The sequence below is a fragment of the Lutra lutra genome, chromosome 4 (genome assembly GCF_902655055.1).
Source record: "Lutra lutra chromosome 4, mLutLut1.2, whole genome shotgun sequence".
Lineage (NCBI taxonomy): Eukaryota > Metazoa > Chordata > Mammalia > Carnivora > Mustelidae > Lutra > Lutra lutra.
In genome coordinates, this window is record NC_062281.1 from 155,220,065 (window position 1) to 155,242,325 (window position 22,261).

The 22,261-nt window shown below is 37.1% G+C and overlaps 1 protein-coding gene across 2 annotated transcripts in view; it reads right to left on the reverse strand.

Moving 5' to 3' along the window:
• ZYG11B (zyg-11 family member B, cell cycle regulator) overlaps window positions 1-22,261 on the reverse strand; it is a 94,065-nt gene that overhangs the window by 24,945 nt on the left and 46,859 nt on the right. For both annotated transcript variants that reach the window (XR_007126616.1, XM_047725801.1), the window contains exons 5-13: window positions 20,321-20,497; window positions 18,926-18,990; window positions 14,933-15,032; window positions 14,622-14,672; window positions 12,047-12,208; window positions 11,893-11,940; window positions 5,935-6,132; window positions 5,757-5,809; window positions 4,127-4,224 (exon numbers count right to left, since the gene is read on the reverse strand). Coding sequence is in view for 1 of the 2 variants with exons in the window: in XM_047725801.1 (XP_047581757.1) it covers window positions 4,127-4,224; window positions 5,757-5,809; window positions 5,935-6,132; window positions 11,893-11,940; window positions 12,047-12,208; window positions 14,622-14,672; window positions 14,933-15,032; window positions 18,926-18,990; window positions 20,321-20,497 (952 nt within the window). In the remaining variant the exon portion in view is untranslated. The remainder of the gene's footprint in view (window positions 1-4,126; window positions 4,225-5,756; window positions 5,810-5,934; window positions 6,133-11,892; window positions 11,941-12,046; window positions 12,209-14,621; window positions 14,673-14,932; window positions 15,033-18,925; window positions 18,991-20,320; window positions 20,498-22,261) is intronic.

A 22,261-nucleotide genomic window follows, 5' to 3' on the forward strand; every position in this document is an offset into this window, starting at 1 on the left:
AGTTCATTTATTATTAAGTATAGAGGCATATGTTAAGGGTTGAGCTATGTCCCCCCAAAAGATAGGTTAAAGTCCTAATCCTCAGTACTTCAGAATGTGATCTTATTTGGAAACAGAGTTGTTCCTAATGTAGTTAAGATGAACTTATTAGGGTGGACCTTAATCCAGTATGACCGGTATTCTCTGATGAAAAGGAGAGATGTGTACACAGAAAAGGATACACACAGAAAACAATGTGAAGACACATAAGGAGAAGATGATTATCTGACAGGAATGATGCATCTATAAGCCAAGGACTGCCACGGATTGGCAGCACATACCAGAAGCAAGAAGCAAGGACGAATTCTCCCCTAGAACTGTCAAAGAAAAGACGGCCCCAATGACACCTTGATTTTAGACTTCTAGTCTCCAGAACTGACTGAGAGAAAAACATTCCTGTTTTTTTAAAAAAAGATTTTATTTATTTTATTTGAGAGAGAGAAAGAAAGAGCACACACAAGCAGAGGGAGTGGGAGAGGGAGAAGCAAACTCCCTGCTGAGCAGGGAGCCTGATGTGGGGCTCCATCCCAAGACCCTGGGATCAGGACCTGAGCTGAGGGCAGACACTTAACCAACTGAATCACCCAGGCACCCCAAACCTTCCTGTTGTTTTAAGACACCCACATGTGGAACTTTGTTATTAGTACTAGGAAACTAATATGTCATACGATAAAGATTATGTGATTATTAAAAATCATGTCGTTAAACTTTCTAAAATATGGGAAAATGCTCATTATAATATGTGAAATAGGTACCATTATTATTCCCATTTAACAAACATGGAAACTGAGATCCTAGGCTTAATAAATTGCTCAAGCTGGCATACACAGTAAGTGCTGGAACATAATTTGAATCCAGGTAGATTCCTGTGTGCCCTTAACTACCAAGCCATACTATCTCTTAATTATTAAAAGCTGTAAGCAGCATTAGAACTTTTAATGCAAACTGAGAAGCAAAGTCCATTTAAATAAAGTAAGCCTGGGAAGCAAGAATGCAGAAATCTGAATTACCCGAGTTGGAGATAAAATACTTTAACATTCCCCAATTATAGTGCATTTTATTTATTGTCTTTTTTTTTTTTTTTTAAGTAATCCTTATACCCTCTCAATCCCCAGATCAAGAGTCTCATGCTCTACTGACTGAGCCAGCCAGGTGTCCCTCCAGTGCATTTTTTGTTTTTTTTTGCTTTTTGTTTTTTGTTTTTGACAGATCAGAAGTAGGCAGAGAGAGACAGGAGGAGGAGGCAGGCTCCCTGCTGAGCAGAGAGCCCGATGCGGGACTCGATCCCAGGAGCCTGAGATCATGACCTGAGCCGAAGGCAGAGGCTTTAACCACTGAGCCACCCAGGCGCCCCCTCCAGTGCATTTTATTTCATTTTTTATTTTATTCTAGATTTTATTTTTAAGTAATCTCTATACCCATTGTAGGGCTTGAACTTACAACCCCAAGATCAAGAGTTGCGTGTTCTACTGACTAAGACAGCCAGGCATCCCCCCTACAGTGGATTTTACAATAAAATTTTCAGGGTGGTTACTCCAAACCTAAATGAACACCTACACCTAAAAGTAATCATTAAAAAAGAAAAAAACACATATGAATATATACTATTCCTTGTTATGTTTTGTTTTCTCTTATAAAACTGTGAAAAGCCCATTCCTTGAGTAATGAAGAAAGAAACCTAGAGATTAGAAGCTAGGTATAACATGGGACAGGCTGTTAAGAAACTAGGGAGTTCTCAGAACCTGTAGGGATAAAAAAGGAGGAAATTTTTAGATCAGAGGCAGATTATGTTTGGTTTTTTAAAAATTTTTAAATTTTTTAAAAAAGATTATTTATTTATTTGACAGACAGAGATCACAAGCAGACAGAGAGGCAGGCAGAGGGAGAGGGGGAAGCAGGCTCCCTGCTGAGCAGAGAGCCCAATGCGGGGCTCGATCCCAGGACCCTGGAATCATGACCTGAGCGGAAGGCAGAGGCTTTAACCCCCTGAGCCACCCAGGCGAGAGACAGATTATGTTTATGATTAAACTGGATATTTGTTTTTTGTTTTTTTTTTTAAAGATTTATTTATTTGACAGACAGAAATCACAAGGAGGCAGAGAGGCAGGCAGAGAGAGAGGAGGAAGCAGGCTCCCCGCTGAGCAGAGAGCCCGATGCGGGGCTCGATCCCAGGACTCTGGGATCATGACCTGAGCCGAAGGCAGAGGCTTTAATCCACTGAGCCACCCAGGCGCCCCTAAACTGGGAATTTGGTAGGAAGGGTCAGAAAAGCTTCCAGATAGAAGTTTAGTTGGATACAAAGCAGTTTTGTCTGTCACATCCCATTCCCTAAACCCTCCTCCTCTGTCTATCCAACATAAGAGTTTTTACTAAGTCACCTTTTTGCAGTATGCACTGAGTTTTCATCAAAGAATAAGAAAGTATCGGGCGCCTGGGTGGCTCAGTGGGTTAAAGCCTCTGCCTTCGGCTCGGGTCATGATCCCAGGGTCCTGGGATCGAGCCCCGCATCGGGCTCTCTGCTTAGGGGGGAGCCTGCTTCCTCCTCTCTCTTTCTCTGCCTGCCTCTCTGCCTACTTGTGATCTCTGTCAAATAAATAAATAAAATCTTAAAAAAAAAAAAAAAGAATAAGAAAGTATCTAATAAAATGTTATTGCTATTTCCTACAAGACGCTCATGTTTCTTATATGAAGCCATTTATAATATCACCCCTATTGAGATCCTATAAAAGAAATTTAATTTGTAGTTAATTGCTCAGAAAAGCTTTAGATTCCCATGAGGATATGGAATAGTTTTTCCTCCTTACACAGAAAGAGAATCAAGTAGCTGATTTGCAGCCCAGTCACAAAAAGAACCTGAATCACCATGGATGGTCACATATTTACATTCTATTATTTTCCCTATAGTTTTTAATTTCTTTCCAAAATTATTTTTCCTTGATCCTGATTTTTAATTTCAAATATTTTATACTCAAAGTGTTTCTACTATTAAAGTGTTTCTTATGTAATGTTTCAATTCATTTATGGAATGAGTTTTTATTAATAAATAAACAATGAAGAGTTTTATCACAACCCTCAAAAAAGTGTAATACAGAATCTGATCTAAATTCTTGCTTCTCCAGAGACCATGGGTGGTGAGAGCAATATCTTATTAAACAATGGTATTTTGTGAGGATAAGGAGTGGAAACTGGAATGAACCATAAACACTGCTTGCCTTAAAACTTTTGCTTTTGCATATGGACTCACTGTAGGCTCCTAATCTTCATACTCCATGAGGTCAGAACAGTGCCTCATCTACCACTGTCATTCAGTATCTAGTATTACTAAGCTAATTCTGAAAGAATATATTTAGTTTATAACCTAAGATTCTCTCTCTCTCTTTTTTTATTTATTTACTTGGCAGACAGAGACCACAAGTAGGCAGAGAGGCAGAGAGAGAAAGGGGGAAGCAGGCTCCCTGCTGAACAGAGAGCCTGATGTAGGGCTCGATCTTAGGACCCTGGGATCATGACCTGAGCTGAAGGCAGACACTTAACTAACTGACTGAGCCACCCAGGCACCCCTCTCTTTTTTTAAATGATTTTATTTATTTATTTGAGAGAGAAAGTGTATAAGCAGGGGGAGGGGCAAAGAGAGGGAGAAGCAGACTCCCTGCTAAGCAGGGAGCCCAGTGCAGGACTCGGCCCTGAGGGAAAGGCAGACACTTAACAGACTGAGCCACCCAACGTCCCTCTCTCTCTCTGTCTTTTTTTTTTTTTAAAGATTTATTTATTTATTTATTTGACAGACAGAGTTCACAAGTAGGCAGAGAGGCAGGCAGAGAGAGAGAGGAAGGGAAGTCTCTGTCTTTTTTTTTAAAGTAATCTCGCTGTTCAACGTGGGGCTTGAACTCACGAAACTGAGATCGAGAGTCATACATACGCTTTACCAACTAAGCCAGCCAGGCACCCCTAAAGATTCTCTTATACTGTATCTTCTAAAATCTGTGTCCTTAAAAAAATTCAACTCAATTTACCATGTAGAAATGACTTTCCTGTCTAAAGAGAATTTCACTGAAAAAAGAAAAACATAGTTTTTTTTTGTACATACGATTCTTGCTGCAGACATGTTGCATGGCCCAAACTGCCCACAGCTGGACTCCAGGTGTTGTAAAACAGCCAAGTAATGGGAAAAATGGATTAAAGGACCTAAAATTTCAAAAGAAAAAAGTTACATACTATACTAGTGTCATTTTCTAAAGCAATAATTCCTGAGCTTTCCATTCTAGAAATTTCATCTACTATTTTCAAACTAATATAAGTGGGGGCGCCTGGGTGGCTCAGTGGGTTAAGCCGCTGCCTTCAGCTCAGGTCATGATCTCGGAGTCCTGGGATCGAGCCCCACATCAGGCTCTCTGCTCAGCAGGGAGCCTGCTTCCTCCTCTCTCTCTGCCTGCCTCTCTGCCTGCTTGTGCTCTCTCTGTCACATAAATAAATAAATTCTTTAAAAAAAAAAAAAACTAATATAAGTGAACTATAATATACTTTTTCTTTGTGTTAGCCATTTGAGAAAGGATCGTATTCAGATAAAAGTTTTGGTATAAAAGATGGAAGGTGATCAGAATAAGGTACTAACGGAGAGAAATACTTTTTTCAAAAGTATTTTTTTGGTCTTGAAAATAAACATTTGGAGAATAGAAGACTTTGGTTTGGAAACTTAGAAAAGGAGGAGTCAGTTGATAACTAACTCGTAGAATATCATGAGGGTTTGGAATTAGCCTTTCTATTTCTCAAGGTCTTCTGCCCCAACACAGGCAGAACATTAAGTTGGGGGAATAAAAAATGTTGCCAGTATCAGCATTTATGAAGTAGAGAATAAAAGTAAGATGCAATAGTATTACTTATGTAGCAATATGGAGTATATCTGGTAATCAGTAACTTAACTATCAAGATACCTAATTGTCATAAACAGATAGGCATCCAGTATGCAATTTAAGAAATTATTACAGTTTCACAAACTAACCTGGTGCTACTTCTTTCAATGTGTCATCTTGTCTTGGACCTCTCTGCATTAATACATTATTTCTTCTTCCTAAAATCTTTTGCCCATACTTAGTTTTCTCTCAAAACTCAGCTCATAATCTACTTCCTCTGGAAGCATTTTACCACTTCCCAGTGTATTTAAGTACTCTCATCTTTAATGTCATAGAACCCTATCCATATAACTAGCTTACGAGTGAACTATATTTGATTCACATTTTATTTTTCCTCAGTAGACTGTAAGGTTCTTTTTTTTCCCTTCTTTTTCTAAGATTTATTTACTTTTGAGACAGAGACAGCACGAATAGGAGAGGTAGGGGGAGAGGGAGAGAGAATCTCAAGCAGACTCCATGCTGGCTCTGCGCAGCTCAGACTCACAACCCTGAGCTGAACACCCAACCAACTGTGCCACTTGGGCTCCCCAGCTGTAAGGTTCTTGTATGTAGGCAGAATGTCTTACTCATCTTTGAATTTCAAGCACACAGAAAAAGTCCTTGGCACTTGTCTTCAATAAATGTGGAATGAAGGAAGAACCACTGAATGACATGTAGCAGAAAAAAGTAAAAATACTTTGATCTTTTAAAAAACCAGTAAAAAGATAGATGCCTGAGTGAAAATACATTATACACCTAGTAGGAATGATCTCTAAGCAAGCAAAATGACTAGGTTACTAGCTTAATACTAATTATCTTGCTAATTACCTGTATGCCACCATCTCACACTCCGGAGTTGGCCATTTCAAAATAGCTGAATGCTGCAAGACACACAAGAAAGAGCACAATATTTATTTAGCACTGCATTATTGTAATATGAGCCTCTGAAAGTTTAACTACTATGAATGTTGTTTGTATGCTTCTAGAAAATACCAAATGACCCTACCAGATCATCCAGAAGAGAATTCCTCTGGCTACGGCTCAATGTCCAAGCTTGTTCACCTCTAGATATTAAATGCGCAATGATTCCAGCTGCGAAGTAACTGACTTCCACTTCAACACTATGTAAGAGGCTACTGATGTGGTCTATAAAATCCTTCCACATTAACTCAGAATGCAATTCTTGTACTTCGGCTATATTATTCTGGAAAAAAAGAGGATATAAAAATTAAAGTATTATGAACAATAATAAATGGCTAACTAGCCCTTTGCATTCCAAGAAGGAACTCACTGGGCTTAATAACAGTCTTCACCTTTTATACATATGCCAATACATGTTTAAATCATTACACTTTCTGTCCCTTTTGTAAAAAAAAGATTTTATTTATTTATTTGACACAGAGAGAAAGACAGTGAGAGAGGCAATACAAGCAGGGGGAATGGGAAAGGGAGAAGCAGGTTTCCCTGCTGAGCAGGGAGCCTGATGTGGGGCTCAATTCTAGGACCCTGGGATCATGAACTGAGCTGAAGGAAGACACTTAACGACTGAGTCATCCAGCTTGCCCCTCTGTTCCTTCTTAGGCTTCCATAGGCAGTACATAAGAAGACCTCTGTTCACATGGGGAAACAACTGATGGGTTTCCAGTTTAGACTGGTTGATCTTCCAAAAGATCTAAGATCCAACTTACTACTCTGAAGATTAATCCTAATTCTTAAAACTTCATTTGACATTTGATCTATATGAAATAGTAATTTTCTTCCTAATATGTTGATTCCATTTCTTAGGAACCAAGACTTGAACTTTTGATTGTTAAGAGACTATTCACTCCCTAGCTTAAGTCATTCTATAATAAATGAAAGCAAAAGGCATCATGTCCAAACATATACCTTGTAAGGATTAACAAGTTTTCTTCTTCAATAAGAAAAAGAGTGAGGATAGAAGAGACAAGTTTAACTTTAGAATGTGTACAATCTATTTTCCACCAGCATGAATGATTAATCATCACCCCTCTCTAATCTCACACATTTAAATAAGAAAAGACATTTCAGGTGGCTCAGTTGGTGTTTCCCTTCAGGTCAGGTCATGATCCTGGGGTCCTGGGATTGGGCCCTGAGTCAGTCAGGGTCCCTGCTTCTTCCTCTCCCTGTGCCCCTCACCATTGCTCATGCTTTCTCTGTCTCAATGAATAAACAAAATTTTTTAAAAAGTAAAAACATTTTACTTTTTTTTTTTTGGCATTTTACTTTTGTTTTTCATATTCTTCTATTTACATTTTTTACATAGCATTTTTATAGTGACAAAAGTAAGAAAAGAAAGAAAAAAAGAAAGAAACAAAGACCCTCTGAGGACACACTTTGAACTTAAAGCCCCAGAGAAGATGACACATCACAGTGCTAAATCATAATGGACAATGAAAACAATCCATAATAAGTAAGAATAATCAAACACAACAGTAGATAGCTCTGAACCTCATACTGTCAAATAGTAACAGATAAAAAAAGTAAAACAAACAAACAAATGCCTCCCCCCCAACAAAGACACCACTATTAAAACAAAAAACAAAGGAAAGAGCAAAACAGAACATCAAAAGAACGATGGCCATTCTTGGGACACCTGTCTGCCTCAGTTAGGAGAGCATGCAACTCTTAATGTTGGGGTTGTAAGTTCAAATTCCATGTTGGGGGTAGAGATTACTTAAAACAAAAATAAAGTTCTTAAAAAAAAAAAAAAAAAAGAATTATGGCCATTCTTTTCTGCCATAAAGAAGTTATTAGAAAACCAGACAAACTATATGAGAGAACTGTTTTTGATAATGGACAACAGGTATACAAGAATGTCTATACCGGAGAGAAAATATTCAAATGGGGTAGTTTCCAGGATTGCTGTGCAGGTATGGGGAGCCTAAAGAGAATCCAGCAGTTTTTGCTAAATTGAGGAGACAGAGATCAGTGATCAAGATGGCCAAGGAAGCAAAAATGTGCAGAACAGAGTACTAGAAAAGATAAAGCTCCAGAAAGAAAGAAATATACCTGCAGAAGAATCCCCTTAAATGCTTGGCTGAGTATGATGCAAAGTGAAGCTCCATGAGGCTAGGAAAAGAACTACCAGAAAGAAAGCAATACATGAACACATCCCCGTATCACAGAGGGTTAGGAAGAGTACACGTTCCCACCAGGCAGAGTGAAGATATCACATAATAAACAGAGTATTGCACAGGAGTGGAGCTAAATTATGTATCAGTCCTTGGATGAAGTCTAATCTGAAGCCACTATAATAAAGCAAATAAATAAGCTTTGAAAGGAACAACTTGATCTGTGAGTAGCTCAACTGTAAGAACAAAATCTAAAACTCTTTAAAGAAAAACAATAAAATCCAGCAAAAATCAATGTAAATTCCACAATGACTGGCATCTAACCAAAAATTACCAGGCATACAAAGAGTCATGAAAATATGATCTAAAACCAAGAGAAAAAAATCAGTTACTAAAATGGACTCAGAAATGACAGGGATAATAGAACTAGCATACAAAGACTTAAAATAGCTATTATAAATGTTATAAATATGACTCAGGATGAAAGGAAAACATAAACCTGAAGAGAGAAAATGAAGCTATACAAAGATTTAAATGTAACTTCTAGAAATAAAAAGTATTTATATATACATATACACACACACACATATATATATCTCTGAAATGAAAAATATACCAGGTGAAATTAGCAGCAGATGAGATGTTGGAGGAAAAAAACCCCTTGTGAACTAAAAAACAGCAAGAGGAAACATCCAAGCAAAAGCAGATAAAAACAACAACAACAACAAACCTTGGGAGAAAAGCCAATAGATTACTTTGTGACCTATGAGATAATAGTAAGCAATCTCACATACTTATAACTGGAATCCCAGAAAGAGAGAGGAGAGAAGGTACCAAAAAAAAAGTGTGTGTATATATATGTGTGTGTGCGTGTGTGTACTTTTTTTTTATTCTTTTTTTTTTTTAAGATTTTATTTATTTATTTGACAGACAAGAGATCACAAGTAGGCAGAGAGGCAGGCAGAGAGAGAGGAGGAAGCAGGCTCCCTGTCGGGCAGAGAGCCTGATGCGGAGCTCGATCTCAGGACCCTGGTATCATGACCCGAGCCGAAGGCAGAGGCTTTAACCCACTGAGCCACCCAGGCGCCCCGTGCGTGTGTGTACTTAAAGATATAACGGCCAAAATTTTTCTAAGTTTGATGAAAATTATAAACCCAAAAATTGAACAGAAAAAAATATCCATTTTAACTCAATAATCAGCAGAAATTTAATTTTTCTTAAGAAATGTAACTTTTGAAAGTAAAAGCAAGATTCTTTTTCATACAAACAAAACCTGAGTGAAAATTCATTGCTATCATACCTACACTAAAAGATATGTAAAGAGTAGTATGAGAAATATGTGGGTAAATATAAAAGACACATTTCTCACTTTTAATTCTATTTGATGGAAGATTGATGAGGACACATACTTCTGGACAAAATGAAGTAAAAAGGGGCCAGAGTTACTCTCCTATCTGAAATAACTGAAACTGATTGAGGGCAGGAAATGATAAAAAAAATTTTTTTAAAGGTTTTATTTATTTATTTGACAGACAGAGAGAGATCACTGTAGTAGAGAAGTAGGCAGAGAAGTCAGAGAAGTAGTCAGAGAAGCAGGCAGAGAGAGAGGGGGAAGCAGGCTCCCTGCTGAGCAGAGAGCCCTATGCGGGGTTCGATCCCAGGACTCTAAGATCATGACTTGAGCCGAAGGCAGAGGCTTAACACACTGAGATACCCAGGCGCCCAAAGAAAGTCATTTTATAATGAGAAGGGGTCAAATGGAAGGCATAACAATTTTAACAGCTTATGAACCTAATAACAGACCTCCAAAATACATGAAGCAAAAACTGATATAACTGTGAGAAGAAATAGATAAATCAACAATTATAGTTGAAGATTTCAAAACTCCTATCAGTAATTGCTGGAACAAGCAGTCAGAAAATCAATAAGAATACTTGAACAATAACAACCAATTAGACTGACCGACATTTATAGGACATTATACCAAGAACAGCAAAATACACATTCTTCTCAAGTGCACATGAAACATTTACCAAAATAGAACATATTGTGGGCCATACACAGGTCTCAATAAATTCCAAAGGACTCAAATCAAGGTATGTTCTCTGCCCACAAAAAAATTGCTTAGAAAAGCATTTTTAAAGCTCTACAAAAGCTTTCTAAGTATTTAAAATAAGTTCTACTTTTCTTCTTATGGTGATGTGAACCAACTTCTGTATCTAATAATCCTATGAACCCTGAATAAAACAATCAAAAACTATGATCTGCTTAACACTTCCCTATTTCGGGGCCTTTGGGTCTTTTTACATTTTCTACTTTATAAAAAACTAAAACTATAGTGAACAGATAGGTCTTCTTTAAATGTGACCTTTCCCAATAAACCATATCTCATTGTTTAGTATCTCATACTCCTGCATCTGTAAAACAAATACTAATCTATAACTTTTTTTTACTCCCTCATCTATGCCTCCTATTATCTAATTTCTTAAGAGAAGAGGTCTGCTCTAAAATAGCTTTCTCCATATAGGCACTTCTCCTGTTGCAGTGATTAAACATAATAAACATTTGCTCCTTCACCATTGCCTCAAAATCCTAGTCTATATCTAATATATTTAGGGAATGTCTAATTTGTTTAGCAGTCTTTTAAGTACTGATTTAATTACCAAACATAGCATGTAAGAACACTTACATTACTGACATTTTTTTTTAAAGATTTTATTTATTTATTTGACAGAGAGAAATCACAAGTAAGCAGAGAGGCAGGCAGAGAGAGAGAGGAGGAAGCAGGCTCCCTGCTGAGCAGAAAGCCCGATGTGGGGCTCGAACCCAGGACCTGGGATCATGACCTGAGCCGAAGGCAGCGGCTTAACCCACTGAGCCACCCAGGCGCCCCGCATTACTGACATTTTTAAAAAGATTTATTTATTTATTCATTTAGATGGCATGTGAGCGGGATAAGGGCCAGAAGGAGAGGGAGAGAGAGAATCCCAAGCAGACTCCTTGCCAAGTGTAGAGCCAGACATGGAGCTTGATCCCAAAACCCTGAGATCATGACCTGAGCCAAAATCAAGAATCTGATGCCTAACCACCTGAGGTACTCAGGTGCCCCAGTTAGTGATATTTTTTCATGAAACTTTTTTTCTGATTATAAAAGTAAAATTGCTCACAGTGAAGCTCTATACTATACCAAACCACATATAATAAATTATGTAACTTATGTTTTTCCTTTTAATGTGGTGAAAATCCTTTTATTTTTAAAGATTTTATTTATTTATTTGACAGAGAAAGACAGAGTGAGAAAGGGAACACAAGCAGGGAGAGTGGAGAGGGAGAAGCAGGCTTCCTGATGAGCAGGGAGCCCTTTGCAGGGACCCCGATGCAGGGCTCAACCTGAGCCCAAGGCAGACGCGTAACAACTGAACCACCCAGGTGCCCCTGATGTGGTGAAAATCTTAATATATATACATTGTTTATAGCCTGCTTTTCTCACTTTATTATATTGTATATATTTTCTAATGTCATTAGGTGTTTACAAACACAGAAAAATTTTTTCTTTTTTTTTTTTTTTTGAGATTTATTTATTTGAGAGAGAGTGTGCCAGGGCAGGATGGCGGAGAACACAAGGGGCAAAGGGAGAGGGAGAAAAGAAACCTAAGCAGACTCTGAGCTGAGCATGGAAATCTACGTGAGGTTCAATCTTGCAACCCTGAGATCATAACCTGAGTGGAAACCAAGAAATCAAGAGTCAGTCACTTAACCAGCCGTGCCACCCAGGCACCCTGAGAAGCATTTTTCAACGTACTACCTCAGAAGGAAAATAACTGATTACAGCTTGGAATTTAGCAGGAAATGTTTATATGTTTTTATCTTACCAAAAGTCCTAGGACTTTCTGTTGAATGGATGACTCAGTTGGGAAAGACTGTAAAAAGAAAGAGAAACCTGTAACTACCTAAATAACTAAATATAATAAATGAATACTTAAAATCAATCAATGTCAAAACTATAGGCTAAATTCCCATTCTAACCTCTAGAACCCGCATGAAGAGTTCTAACCCTTGGTTTTCAATAAAATGTCTGCAAGTGGTTGGAGATTCATCTGTGAGGTTCCAAAGTGCACTCAAAGTAAACTTCAAAGTAGTGTCCACTGAATTTTGATTGGTTTTCTGCTTCACTATTTGAAGAAGTTGCTGAAAGAAAGATAATAGAATGAATTTCTCATCACAAAACTGTTATTGTAATTAGTGGTGGTAATCACAAGTCATGAAGATTGGTCTCGTGGCTTAAAACATTTCCTATAAAAGTTTTTTAAAAGTACAACAAACATCTTCTTTGGTCAGGCTTTTTCCTTCAACAAAAAAAAGTATAGGATCTTCAAAAATATTTTATTATTCTGATGATACCTATAATCTAGTACCCTGTAAATAAAATAAAAAGCAAACCATTTAAAGCTTAGGAAAACTATCTTACCCAATTAGTCACAACATTTAGATCCTGGGATAAGAAAAGTAGAGGTGGAGAAGGGGAAAGGAAGCTAATATTTATTAAGTATTAGCAAATTATATCCTATATTATAGTATTGTTATTCAGGAGAGGAAATGTAGCCTGAGAAATATTAAGTAATTTGATCATAGTCAACTTAGTAAGAGAAAATAAGAATTGGAAGACCTAATTCTATCGAATTCCAAGTCTTCCTTAAGGAAAAAAAGAACAAACAAATTACATACAATAGTAAGAGAATCAAAGTCTATACTGGAATTGAATAAGATAATAGCTTTGAAATTCCATTTGTAAATTATTTCTGTCATAGCCATAACCCAAGAAATTTAAGTCTTAAAGATAAATGTTTTGAGACTTAGATAAGGCATCCATAATTCCATTTTTTGATTATAGTTTTGGGGGTAAAAGGGAGCTCTGCTCAAACAGATACAAGAAAACATCTAAAGTTACACGCAGTTCAGGAAAAAAATTTTTTAGAAGTAAAAACATCTCAGGGGAATTAATAAACATTAAGTAGCTAAGAACGTGGCACTAGAATCTGCATCTGTGTAACCTTGTTTGGCAATTTATTCCTTTGTTTCCTCAATCTGTAAATTGTGGGTGATAATCAAGAGATTAAATAAAGGCTAGTCATCATCACTACTACCACTACTACTGCTACTAATTCCTGCTTAAACTAAGTTTAATTTTCCCCCAAAGCATATAAGTGAATTACTTCCTTAAAATCTTTGAATATATCTCCAACCAAAACTACTGAAACACATGTATAACAATGAAAGGCCATATTTAAAACTAAAGTGTCATCCCTGAAAATAGTAAAAAATAAATAAAATCAGCATCCCTTCTTATCTAACATGTATTTATTTTGCACAAAGCACTTAGCATATATTACTTCAAATAAAAAAAAATTTTTTTTTTAAAGTAAGTTCCATGCCCAATGTGGGGCTTGAACTCACGACCCGAGATCAAGCATTAAATGCTCTACCAACTGAGCCAGCCAGGCGCCTCCCCTTAAATTAATCTTATTTTCCTTTTCATTTAATCTTCATAGTAACTGTACAAAGTAGTTCATCACCTCTAAGTAAATTTATGTGATGGCCCAAGCTAGTTAAGTGACAGAACTGGGAATAAACCCAGATGTGTCAACTCCAGAATTCCTACTCTATTATACCATCACAGCTTTCTCCTTTCTTTATATTACTCTTTTCATTCCTATTGCTATTATTACATGTATTAGACTGTATTACAACCACGTCTACATAGCTATTTTCTCTAGTACTTCTTATGGACAGAAATTATAGATATAATTCAATGTGAATCCCTAACATCTAGCAAGGAGCTAGGTACATGATAAGTTCTCTACATATATTTATCAAAGGAATGACTTTCTCATTACATACATAATACGTAAATCACAGAAAAAGAGAGCTTTTTGGAGTACCTGGCTGGCTCAGTCGGTGGAAAGTGTGACTTTCTACACCCAGCCCCGTGCTGGGTGTAGAGATTACTTAAAAATAAAATCTTAAAAAGAAAAAAAAAAGGAGAGTCTTTCATTTGACTTTTCCATCTACCATTATTGTTTAAATACCTCAAGCCAGGATTGTAGCAAGAAAAGGAAAGAGCAGACTTTTCCCTCCAGTCCTCCCTAGGACACTGTTTATATTTACTCTCTTTAAAGCTTTTTAACTTGTCGCTATTCATTGTATCATCTCCTTAACTGAGAAATCAAAATCATTTGTCTGTTATTTAAATTATCTTTTCCCCCAAAGCATCTAGCACAAAGGTCTCTACATTTTCTTCATAAATAACAAAATAATAGAATTTTAGGTCTAGATACGATCTTAAGGTTTATTTAGGCTCCAATGGTTCGCAAAATCTAAGTTCACAAACTGAGTTTACAGTTAGATCCTAGATCATCTGACTCCTAGTTCAGGGCTCTTTCCATCTCTGTTGAGGAATAAAGCTGCTTCTATTAAAAATAAATGAATACATCCAGTTAGAAGTAACAAAAATGTTTTGAAATATAAAATATCAGAAGATACACAACACTGCCTGAAAATGAAGACTATCTAGTGGTCTGCACAGAGGAGATAATAGACTTACCCTGACAATGAAGAGCTCAGCACCAAGCTGCGCAGTTTGTTCTGTTGAAAGCTGCAAGCAAGCAGAAGACAAAGTAAGTCAGTCCAAAAACTCACTAGTGTGAGTTTAATATCATTCACGGCAACAGGCTCCAAAGGTCAGACTAAAATCTCTGCTCAACATGGAATTCTGCAATACTGAATGTAGCCTGAATAAACAGGCTGGCAAAGCGACTTACTAAATTTTCTGGCACACAGATTTTGGAGAAAATAGTAACTGCAACGGGAAACAGCTTCCTACAGAAAACTGTTCAATAATGGGAGTTCAGATACCTTGGCAGCCAGGATGGAAATGATAGCAACAGCCATTCTTTGCATGTTTTGATCCTCATGGTTGCACAGCCACTGCATGACAAGCTTGGCTGCTTCAAACCTGAAAACACACAAAGGGTTTTCCATGAATGAATTTTGGAGGTGCAGGCAGTTTCAGAGCTCTAGCTGGGAAATGATGCTACAATTCAGGTAGGTGAGAAAGAATGGGAAAATTCTTCTTAACTGATAACAGAATAATTATACTTGAGTGTTCTGGAAATGGTGCCTAGCTGTTCTTTTTTTTTTTTTTTTTTTAATTTTTAAATTTTTTTTTTAGCTGTTAATTCTAACAACACTTTGTAAAGAAACAAGAGTTTGGGAAATATGACCAAAACCATCTGATATTTATCTTCTAGAATTATAACAATTTCTATCCTGTAGTAATTTCTACACTGTACTATTTTCTGGGTCCTTACAGCATCTAGCACAACAGAAATATTCATTTATTCATTCACAAGCATTTACTGAGCCCCTGGTTTGTGCCAGATACTGTTCCTGGTGCTGGAGACAGAGTAGTAAACAAAATAGAAAAATATCTCTACTCTCATAGAGCTTACACTGTAGTGTGGAAGATAGATGATAAATAGGTAAGTAAAATATGTGACATGTACTATAGAGAAAAAAAAATTAAGCAGGTAAAGGGAGGATATGAAATGTTGATTTAGGTAAGGCTATTAGGAAAGGCCTCACTGAAACTTTTGAGGAAGTAAGAAAGCTGGCTGTGTGGATATCTAGGGGAAAAGCATCCTAGGCAGAGGGTAGGAGACACAACGACCTTGCATTGGGAATATGCCTGGAGGTTTTGAGAGATACCATCGAAGCCAGTGAGAGCTAGAGCAGTGAGAACAAGAGTAGTACTGAGACAAGAGGTCAGAGGTAACAGGAGTGCCAGATCATAAGGTCTTTGTAAAGAATTAGCTTTTACTCCGGAGTGAGACAGGAAACCACAGAAAGATTCTGAGGAGAGGTACGACATGAACTGACTTATGTTTTTAATAGGATTATTCTATTAGCTGAGTTTAAAATAAACTTCAACAGGCAAATAAAGAAGCAAAGAGAGCAGTTCAGAGGCTACCATAATAATTTTGGAGAGAAATCACTTTTAGTCTAGTCCAAGAGGTAGAAATGGAAGTGATGAGAAATGGTTGAATTCATGATATATTTGGAAAATAGCTGGATTTGTCAAAGGACTGAATGTGGGGTGTGACATAAGGAGAGAAATCAGGATGACACCAAGGAATATACCTATAATTTCATCTTTCAAGACCTGGCTCAAATATCACTTGTGCTGAGTTTTCCTTGACACGTTTATCACTGCTTTATTACTGCTCCTTAGTATCTGTTTGTAACTCTATCGGAGTTGTAACAAAACAACCATTTGTTTATAACTCTGTCAGAGTGATTATCTGCAGCCTCACATGAATCCTCCATTGGCCCATTAGTTCCTTGAGGTAAAGGACTGTAAACTATTCAGCCCTTTATACCAAGAACCCAATACAGAGCTTCACACGCTTCACACATGGATGTTTAATACATGTTGTCTGAATTATATAGATAAAATTACTCCTCTGCGAATTCCTTCAAATTCACTGTTACCTCCTTTCTATTCCCAAGGCCATCTTGGATTCTTTTACAGTAGATTTCTAATGGGCCATTATGCCTCCATTGTTTTCCCTTCAATTTGTGCCTACATATTGGTAATACATAAATCTGTCAGAGAACTTAGGTATGATATAATTCCTGTACTCACAATATTTCTGGACTCTAACAATGGGCCCATACTTTCAAATCTTTTTTCCTGCCTACCCAATGCTTATTGCAAAATGGACTGCTCATTAGTCCCCAAACATGCCCACAACTGCGATTAAGATAGCCTTATAGTTAAGAGCACAGATTCTGATGCTTCTTGTATTTTGGAGTTTAAATTCTAGTTCTACCTAATGTTGCTGATAATAATAAAATATATTATTTTATCACATGAAGCAATGCAGGAAAGTTGTTAAGAAAATCACACATTCTGGAGTCAGCCCGGTTTCAAATATTACTTCTACCACTTACTAACTTTGGGAACCTGGGGCAATTTCCTTAATCTTTCTGAACTTCAATTTTCTCATCTGTAAAATAATAAGATCTATTCAATAGGATTGTTGTGAGGATTAAATAATATTACACATAAAACTTAAGACTTAGTACAGAACTTAGCACAACCAAGCTTTTGATAAAGGTTATTTTTTCTAATATTATTACTAACTTCCTCTGTACCTGTATTTGTGCAGTTCCCATGACATAAAACAATCAATCCAACCTTCTCTCATCTTCAAAGCAATATAGCATGGATGTAAAAAGTAGAGGTTCTGAAGTCATTCTGGATTTAAATCTAAATTCTGCTACCTGCTATCTTATCACCTTGAGAAAGTTACTAAACCTCTCTGTGCCTCTGTTTCTTCATCTATAAAATGAAAATTATAAGAATAACAATTTCACAGGACTTTTTTATGGGCTGAATAAGCATATGTAAAACACTCAGCACAGTGCTTGGCAACAGGAATTGCTTTATACAGGTTAGTCATTATCTTTTTATCTCAAATGCCATCAATTATCTTTATTATCTCAAATGCCATCACTAACATGAAATCTTTAATGATCACCAATCAGATGAAATCTTTCCCTCCTCGTTGGGGGGCCCAATGCATTCTGTCATCTTCTTCTATGAAAAATTCTGTCTTCTGTCATACTCATTTTGCATTCATTCATCCATCAAACATCCACTTAAGCACTAGAGACAAAGAGATTAACCAATCACAGTCTCTGACCACAAAGAAGCTCAAATCTAGCAGTGTATTGGCTAGATCAGAGGTAAGTAAACGATAGCCTACATATAGTGATTTTATAGCCATAGGTCCAGCTGGCTATTTTCTGAAGTTTTATTGGAACATAGTAAAACCATTTGTTTATGTATCATCTTCAACTGCTTTAGGAAGTACAATGGCAGAGTTAAGTAGCTGCAACAGAGACCCTATGGCTAATGAGCCCAAAATATTATTGGCTAGCCCTTTAAAAGAGGTTTGTCAACCCCTGGATTAGTTGACAATTTTCTTTAGGAAAGTGATTATGTTTTAAAAAAAAAAAAAAAAAAGAAAAAGGAAAGTGACTATGTCTTTCTTACATATGACTTCATGTAATCAGTACAGATGTTCAGTATTTATAAAATAAAATTAGTAACCTACATGAGATATATGTAGTTATATTTTTGTCCAAACTATTTGAAATAGTAAATGGAACATCTCATTCCTCAGCTGTGCCAGTACTGTTACACAAATAAATCACAGTAAAATTGCTGCTTGAGAAATATACTTCTCATTAAATCATAAGTATATTTTCTTTTTCAATACCATCTTTAAAAATTGTATTTAAAATAGTAAGATGACAAAAAATCCTTTTTAGCTCTCAAATCACATCTTAGAAAACAAGGGAAAACACTTTGTAAGTTACTTGAATCCAGCTATATAACCTCCCTTAACCTCTATTTAAAAAGTTTCTTCTTGAATTCAGCATCAAATAATAATAATAAGAGGTATGATACAGAGAAAAGAACATGACCTAAAACTAGAAGACTTGAGTCTTTCTAGCCTTGCAGTTACTAGACACAAAATCATGGGCAAGACACTGAGTCTACATGCCTCAGTTTCTTCAGCCTACAATATTGTATGAATATTCTAAAAACCATAATATAAATTTTTAAGCAAAGGACTATGAAAACAGAGGCCAATCTGCTAACAGGAATGTCAAAGCACTACATCAGAGAAAGTAGAGTTAGCATTCTATAGGATAATGCAGAATCCCATTCACTTGATTAACTATACACAAAGGATATGCCAACTGGCAAGAAATGACCCAAGACAGAGTTCTAAAATTCCGTTTTGGCCCATTTTAAGTTCTAGGGCTAACACTTGCCTGTTGAATGGAACATCTTGAAGGATCCGGTCACTGCAAAGTGAAAGGAGGCAATTCTTCTGTAACTAAAGAACCAAAGGGAGAAAGAAATTCCTGAATAAAATATTGCTTTGTTATTTTTTAACTAAGTGTAGCCTCTACAAAAAAAGGAAGATCACTGATGAAACACCAATGATTTCTTACAACTTTTGTTCTGCCTCCCTGCTTTTGAAAGATTGACTTCCACAGAACCCAGGTGAGTTCACTTGTGCATATTCTTTGTCTTTTCCATGAGATGAGGTAGGATAATAAATAGAATTAATATCAACTAATCTCCCTTCCTTCTGGTGGCCTTTGGGTGGGTCCTTCTTTGTCCTCTAACCACCTGGCTTCCAGAGGCCATAAAAACCAAAGCCTAGGGGTGCCTGGGTGGCCCAGTTGGTTAAGTGGCCAGCTCTTGATTTCAGCTCAGGTCAAAATCTCAGGGTCCTGGGACTGAGTCCCACAATGGGCTCTGTCAGTGGAGAGTCTGCTTGAGGATTCTCTCCTTCTCCCTCTGTTCCTCCCCATGCTTGCACGCATGTGTGCTCATTCCCTAAAGTAAATAAATAAATCTGGAAAAAACCAAAAACCAAAAAAACAAAGCTTAAAGCTTATCCAATTTGGTAACTGTCCTCAATGAGGCTTTACTGATCCAATCACCAATCTGGATTGCCATTTTTTAAAAGATTTTATTTATTTGAGAGAGAGAAAGCACAAGCATGGGGAGGGACAGAGGGAGAAGAGGCTCCCGGCTGAGCAGGGAGCCCAACGCAGGGCTGATCCCTGGACTCCAGGATCATGACCTGAGCTGAAGGCAGATAGATGCTCAACTGACTGAGCCATCCAGGCACCCCTGGATTGACATTTTTACTTGATTTTTGGCTTATGAGTATTTTTTACTAAGTTGCCAACTAGCTGCTATGTTTTAAGAATGAAAAACATAATTTTTATATTTTCAGTTTTCATCCTGACAATAGGATAGGTTATATACCTACCATATGGCTAGAAGTAGAAAACCCATGTCTTACTCATTTCTGCATGCCAGTACTTGATAGTGCCTGGCCCAGAAGAGATGTGTTATGGGATATTTGCTGAAATTATCCAAAGTCAAGATTGAGGTGGAAGATGAGTTTTTTATGGTTTGCACTATTTCCCTCAATATTTGGATTTAAATACTTTCTGGCAGGGAATGTACTCTTTAGTCTTCTACTTCTCTGCTTTCCTATACTCAATCATACCATAAATTTATTACTTTGTAGGCTGCAAAGGCATTTGAATTTCCAGATTTGGTCTACTAAATTGAACTCTATGGAGGTAGGAGATGGGTGGGGGACACTAAAAGGACTATTTGAATAGGAATTCCCACATGCTTACCTGCTGGTGATTGGGAAAATGTTCCATGGCTTTGAGCAGCAAATGGGTCACATCAGCCAGGAGTCGAACAGGCATTCCTGCAGCAAGATCCTGCTTAGTTAAGTTAAACACACAGGCGCTTGCTGCAAGTTGTACTGGCAAATTCATAGGGTGGTTTCTCATCCCAGTAACCACAAGCTAGAAAAAAAATTAGTTCTCTTTATTCATGCTATTAATATAAGCCCTCTTAACATAGCAACATTACTTTGTTGATCTATAACAATTTCTAAGCAGTCTTAAGTTATCTTTTTTATCCTCATGTGCAAAGAGCCTAGGGCATAGCAATCACTTATCAACACGTAGTTCTCACCCACCTGGTCCAGGAAGGTATCAAGTTGTTCATGTCCAGGAATTTTTCTGTAGGGCTAATGAATCTTTTCTATTCACATAACTCATCCAGACCTAGTACAGTGCCTTTTATATTCTAAGCACTAAATAAATTCTTACTGAGTTTAGAGTAAACCAGAGGCAAACTTTTCACTTTCAAATTCCAACATTCAGTTTCTTACGAACACTGCTAAAGTCATAGTACAATAAAATCCATTCGCTTCCTTCTGGCCTACATAACTATTTCTCATCTTTTCCTCTCTCCTCAAACCCCAACAAATCCTCCCAATCCTCACTATCAGCTAAAGAACCTCGCTTCCAATTACACGGAGAAAATGGAAACATTCAGAAAAGAATTTCAGATTCTCACTACCACATGTATCCCCCTTGCCAGTACATAAACATGCATATGCTGTGTTCCTATTACCATAAATGATCTTTTTGGGTTCCTCTCTGAAGGTAATCCCTCCATTTACATGTTATATCTTTTGTTTTTTGTCTACTCAAGGACATTGCTTCAGCTGTTCTTCTATCTCCTATATCAAGTTTTTATTCTGTACTGAATCATTCATATCAGCATATAAAAAAGCTGGTTTTTTTCTCCAATCTTAAAAAAGAAAAAAAAAATAGTTCCTGGGGCGCCCGAGTGGCTCAGTGGGTTAAAGCCTCTGCTCTCAGCTCGGGTCATGATCCCGGGATCCTGGGATCGAGCCCCGCATTGGGCTCTCTGCTTGGCGGGGAGCCTGCTTCCTCCTCTCTCTCTGCCTGCCTCTCCACCTACTTGTGATCTCTGTCTGTCAAATAAATTAAAAAAAAAAAAAAAAAAAAAAAATCTTAAAAAAAAAAGTTCCTCAGCCAACTACCATCTTTTTTCTTTGCTCTCCTTTGGAACTGAATCCCTTAAAAGAATTTTCTATATTCTTTCATTTCTCTCTGTACCATTCTCTGAATGAATGAATGAGTAAATATTTCAGATCAGGACTAGAGGTTCTTTGTTGCTCAGGTTCACAGTAACCAAAACCAAAATGGGTAATTCATATACCAAGTGCCAATATCCTCTGGTATATATGGAGGGGTGGCCGTGCTGGGGGTAACATCTCAGGGACTGAAATGTTATTGGTTCCTATCCAAGCACCCTATTCTGAAAATTTAAGATAATGGGGTGGTTAGGTCATTTCTCTCTGCTACTAACTTACTGTTACTTAACCTCATAGACCTGTAGTTACACAATCTGTAAGATTGTTGTACCCACTAAATGAGGCATCAAATATAATATAGTCCTACACTCACTGATTTCAAATGATTTCAAATATTAGGATTATCTTGGGGAATTATTAAAATGCAGATTCTTGTACCTCATCTAGCCCTATTGAATCTAAATTTCCTAGGGTGGGGTTCACAAATATGCTTTTAAAAATAAATAACATTCCAGACTTCTGGTGGACAAAGGACACAATGTGATAAACATGGCCCTAAACAATCAACAAAATTAACAATCTTCCTTTCTTGCTCTTCAATAGCTGTCTTGGTTAAAAGATTTTAATTGGGAAATATCATGAGTTAATTATGAAAGCA